Consider the following 5,000-nt stretch of genomic DNA (forward strand, 5'->3'; position numbering starts at 1 on the left):
GGTAAAAGGTACTGACATTTTACCTAAACTGAAACGACAATATTATCCAAAGAATCATTTCTTCTTAGTAAAACTTACTGACATTACTCCTAAAACATTTCTCCTTGTATTTTAATAATTTGCTTATATTTTTATCTGTTTATTCATTAGCTTGTAAATTTGTGTCTTCTAAAAACTAATCTCTTCTTCCTGTAATTCTTATTGCCTTCTGTTACTTTTCAAGGCAATGGCCCCTGTGGGCTTGTTCCATATGAATAGGGTTCATCTTCCGAGTAATAATAATAATTATAATAATAATAATAATAATAATAATAATAATAATAATAATAATAGTGGGTAAAAATATCAGTTACTAGGACACAAGTAATGTTCTTTATTGTAGACCTTAAAGAACAATAATAATAATAATAATAATAATAATAATAATAATAATAATAATAATAATAATAATAATAATAAAAAAGAAAGAACTTCATTTGACCAAGATACTGAAGATTAAACAAACGGAATTCCCCTTACAGAGTTGAGCGATTCTGGCTAAGTAAGGAAGTACCACAAACATTTTTAGAGAGAGAGAGAGAGAGAGAGAGAGAGAGAGAGAGAGAGAGAGAGAGAGAGAGAGAGACTCTCAACAATTCTGGTGGAAATGTTGACGAAAGACTTGTAGGGTAAAGTTTACTGTGGGCTGAATTGTACATAATCTTTTCAGCTCAGAGAAGCAAAGTTTACTAATAGGTAATAAGGATGGTTGAGACAGAATTGAACCAGTCGACCGTGATAATGACGGGGGATTACGAATTGAGAGAGAGAGAGAGAGAGAGAGAGAGAGAGAGAGAGAGAGAGAGAGAGAGAGAGAGAGAGAGTTTAGATTGGGCTGTTTTTTGAAAACTCTTGAAAACTACTTTGATATTTTTCTGTTGACAAAATTATTTACAAATTCGTTTGTGTGTTTATTATATATATATATATATATATATATATATATATATATATATATATATATATATATATATATATGTGTATGTATATAAACATAAATATATATATATATATATATATATATATATATATATATATATATATATATATATATATATATATATATATATATAGATATGTTTATATATAAACACAATGTTTCATAATATATATATTTTCAGTGTTAATAATATCCAACCTCTCCAAATTTATGTGCAGGTAGTATGATATGAAATGAGATAATGTCGATAAAAATACCTTATCTGCGTTTTTCGAAAATAGACTGCCTTTGAAACCAATACCTCCAGCCTCCATACCAAATTACCCCCTCCCCATCTGCAGTGAATAGTATATAATAATCCCTTGAAATGAGATAATGACATATCAAAAAAATCTCCTTATCTCTCGTTCCTTCGAAAATAGACTCTCTTTCTGAGGCTTTGAAGATGAAACCTGCAAATGATCATTTTATAACGATGGCATACCACAAACACCCCCTCCCCCCATCTCCCTTTGAGAGAGATAGAGAGGAGATAATAATAATCCCTTGATATATATATATATATATATATATAAGAGAGATATACAAAGAGAGGGATCATATAAAAATTTTAAACGGATGATATATCAATATATATATATATATATATATATATATATATATATATATATATATATATATATATATATATATATCTCTCTCTGAGGAGAGAGAGAGAGAGAAAGAGAGAGAAAGAGATCATTTCTCAACAATTCTGGTGGAAATGTTGACGAAAGATGGTAAAGTTTACTGTGGGCTGAATTGTACATAATCTTTTCAGCTCTCAAAGTTTACTAATAGGTTAAGGATGGTTGAGACAGAATTGAACCAGTCGACCGTGATAATGACGGGGATTAGATTGAGAGAGAGAGAGAGAGAGAGAGAGAGAGAGAGAGAGAGAGAGAGAGAGAGAGAGAGAGAGAGTTTAGATTGGGCTGTTTTTTGAAAACTCTTGAAAACTACTTTGATATTTTTCTGTTGACAAAATTATTTACAAACGTTTGTGTGTTTATATATATATATATATATATATATATATATATATATATATATATATATATATATATATATATATATATATATATATATATATAGATATGTGTATGTATATAAACATAAATTATATATATATATATATATATATATATATATATATATATATATATATATATATATATATATATGTTTATATATACACACAATGTTTCATAATATATGGTATTTTCGGTGTTAATAATATCCAACCTCTCCAAATTTATGTGCAGGTAGTATGATATGAAATGAGATAATGTCGATAAAAAATACCTTATCTGCGTTCCTTCGAAAATAGACTGCCTTTGAAACCAAACCTCCCCCCATCTCCATACCACCAGTACCCCCTCCCCCCATCTCCCTTGAGTGAATACCTGGTATAATAATAATCCCTTGAACGCGGAGGATCAAATGATAGGTCTCTCTCTCTCTCTCTCTCTCTCTCTCTCTCTCTCTCTCTCTCTCTCTCTCTCTCTCTCTCTCTTTCTGAGGCTTTGAAGATGAAACCTGCAAATGATCATTTTATAACGATGGCATTACACAAACACCCTCTCCCCCCTTCAGCCTCCTAGCTGAGAGAGAGAGAGAGAGAGAGAGAGAGAGAGAGAGAGAGAGAGAGAGAGAGAGAGAGAACAAGGGCATATAAAATATTTTAAACGGATATATATATTTAAAAAACGGATAAAAATGATATATATAAAGGAGAGAGAGAGAGAGAGAGAGAGAGAGAGAGAGAGAGAGAGAGAGAGAGAGAGACAAGGAAGTATGAAATATTTTAAAAATGGATAAAAATGATTCAGCCAAAGGAGAGAGAGAGAGAGAGAGAGAGAGAGAACAAGGAAGTAGAAATATTTTAAAAATGGATAAAAATTATTCAGAGAGAGAGAGAGAGAGAGAGAGAGAGAGAGAGAGAGAGAGAGAGAGAGAGTATGAAATATTTTAAGAAATGGATAAAAATCATTCAGCCAAAGGGGAGAGAGAGAGAGAGAGAGAGAGAGAGAGAGAGAGAGAGAGAGAGAGAGAGAGAGAGAGAGAGAGAGAACTCTATCTGATCTGCTTGATGGGTGCTTGGGAAATATGATACATCATCTTTATCTCTTTTGATTATTCCCTCATCGAGGCTGGAAGAGGCACTCGAACGAAATGGAATTCATCGTCAAAGGGAAGGACCCATCACGTATTAAATTCACGTCTGCGAAATCTGTCACTTCAGAAGCTGTGAAGTGACTTGAAATGATGATCATGTCAAGAGTTTTCTCGGAGGCGAAATTATCTTATATTCTGTCCGCTCGTCTGCCTAAGCTAACGGTTGACAGAAATCTTTCTTGTTTATTGTTTTCCAGCAAATGCCGCGGGAAAGTTAGGTATTCATAACAGTGATAAAATAAGTGTAACCTGTTTTAGGTCATTTGTCCTTCCTTTACCCGAATACTGCTCTCCGGTGTGGATGTCTGCTTCTGCCAGAGATTTATCTCTTTTCAGATAGAGGTGTTCTCGGTGGTAGGTTTCTGTTCCCTAATAGTAGCAGTTACGAGTTGCACCAACGACGGATGGTCTCTTGTTTGTCAGTTTTTCATAAATTGTATTCTAACAGAAATCTTTCACATTCACAACTGATATCTGGTCCAACTTTTCCTGCCGAGAGCAACCAGATTCGCTGAACAGCAGCAAAAATATGAAGCAAATGTGCCTCCCTGTAGAAGGTCTCAGTTCCAGGGTCCTTTATTTCGCACACAGCTGGACTGTGGACCAGTCTTCCATAGGATGTCGTGCAATGTATATGATTGTGCTTATACACAGTACATTTATATACAAACATACATGCCTATATGTTTATTAGTGCATCTGAAAGAGAGAGAGAGAGAGAGAGAGAGAGAGAGAGAGAGAGAGAGAGAGAGAGAGAGAGAGAGAGAGAGATCAGCAGCATCCCCTAATTATATACCAATATTTGTTGCTATGGTTACAAAGCTATACATTTTCACTCTCCAAGTACATCGAAGTGAGTTAAGACTTTCAATTTTTCTTTCGTCTGAACTTTTGACATTTTTTCTTAACCTTTAAGCTAAAAGTTTTCCCTTTCACTCTGCGGGAAAAAATAAATGCAATATGAAGGTCAAAGGTGTGTAGTAGTTTTGGGAGAGAGAGAGAGAGAGAGAGAGAGAGAGAGAGAGAGAGAGAGAGAGAGAGAGAGAGAGAGAACCAGGTAATATAAAAGATTTTAAACCATAAAAATGATTCAGTCAAAGGAGTGTGGTTTGAGAGAGAGAGAGAGAGAGAGAGAGAGAGAGAGAGAGAGAGAGAGAGAGAGAGAGAGAGAGAGAGAGAGAGAGAGAGAAGGTAATATAAAGATTTTAAAACTGATAAAATGGTTAGTCAAAGGAGTGTAGTTTGAGAAAGAGAGAGAGAGAGAGAGAGAGAGAGAGAGAGAGAGAGAGAGAGAGAGAGAAACAAGTAATATAAAAGAAAAAGGATGAAAATCATTAAGTCAAAGGAGCGTAGCCCTGGCGTTTGAAAGAGAGAGAGAGGGAGAGAGAGAGAGAGATAATTAAAACATACCTTTCCAAACGGTGTGAGCCCACGTGCGTTGGCTGCTGTTCCTCCCATCTCAGAACACTCGGCCCTGTGAAGATTAAAAAAGTATATTAATATATTAATAAATATAAAAAAAGTATTTTGTAGAACTACAAAAAGAATGATTTCCTCCTTGCTGTATTGAAACGATGTCTACAAATATATGTAGGCCTTTCGATTTAAAGATTGTATAATTTGTAATGGTGTTATGTCATCATTTTGTCTATTTTTGCTTAGTTTTATTTTTATTTACCTAAATAATACCATATTTATCTAAATTATTTCTTATTGGTCTGTTTTCTCTAATTTCTTTTGTTTCTAAATAATAATAATACCATATTTGTCTAAATTATTTCTTATTAGTCTATTAATTTCATAT

At 33.4% G+C, this 5,000-nt stretch overlaps 1 protein-coding gene across 1 annotated transcript in view; it reads right to left on the reverse strand.

The window, feature by feature from the left end:
• LOC136852506 (dipeptidase 1-like) overlaps positions 1-5,000 on the reverse strand; it is a 252,027-nt gene that overhangs the window by 89,552 nt on the left and 157,475 nt on the right. The window contains exon 6 of the mRNA XM_067127227.1: positions 4,607-4,670. Within this exon, the coding sequence (XP_066983328.1) occupies positions 4,607-4,670 (64 nt within the window). The remainder of the gene's footprint in view (positions 1-4,606; positions 4,671-5,000) is intronic.

The sequence above is a fragment of the Macrobrachium rosenbergii genome, chromosome 1, assembly GCF_040412425.1.
Source record: "Macrobrachium rosenbergii isolate ZJJX-2024 chromosome 1, ASM4041242v1, whole genome shotgun sequence".
Taxonomy (NCBI): domain Eukaryota; kingdom Metazoa; phylum Arthropoda; class Malacostraca; order Decapoda; family Palaemonidae; genus Macrobrachium; species Macrobrachium rosenbergii.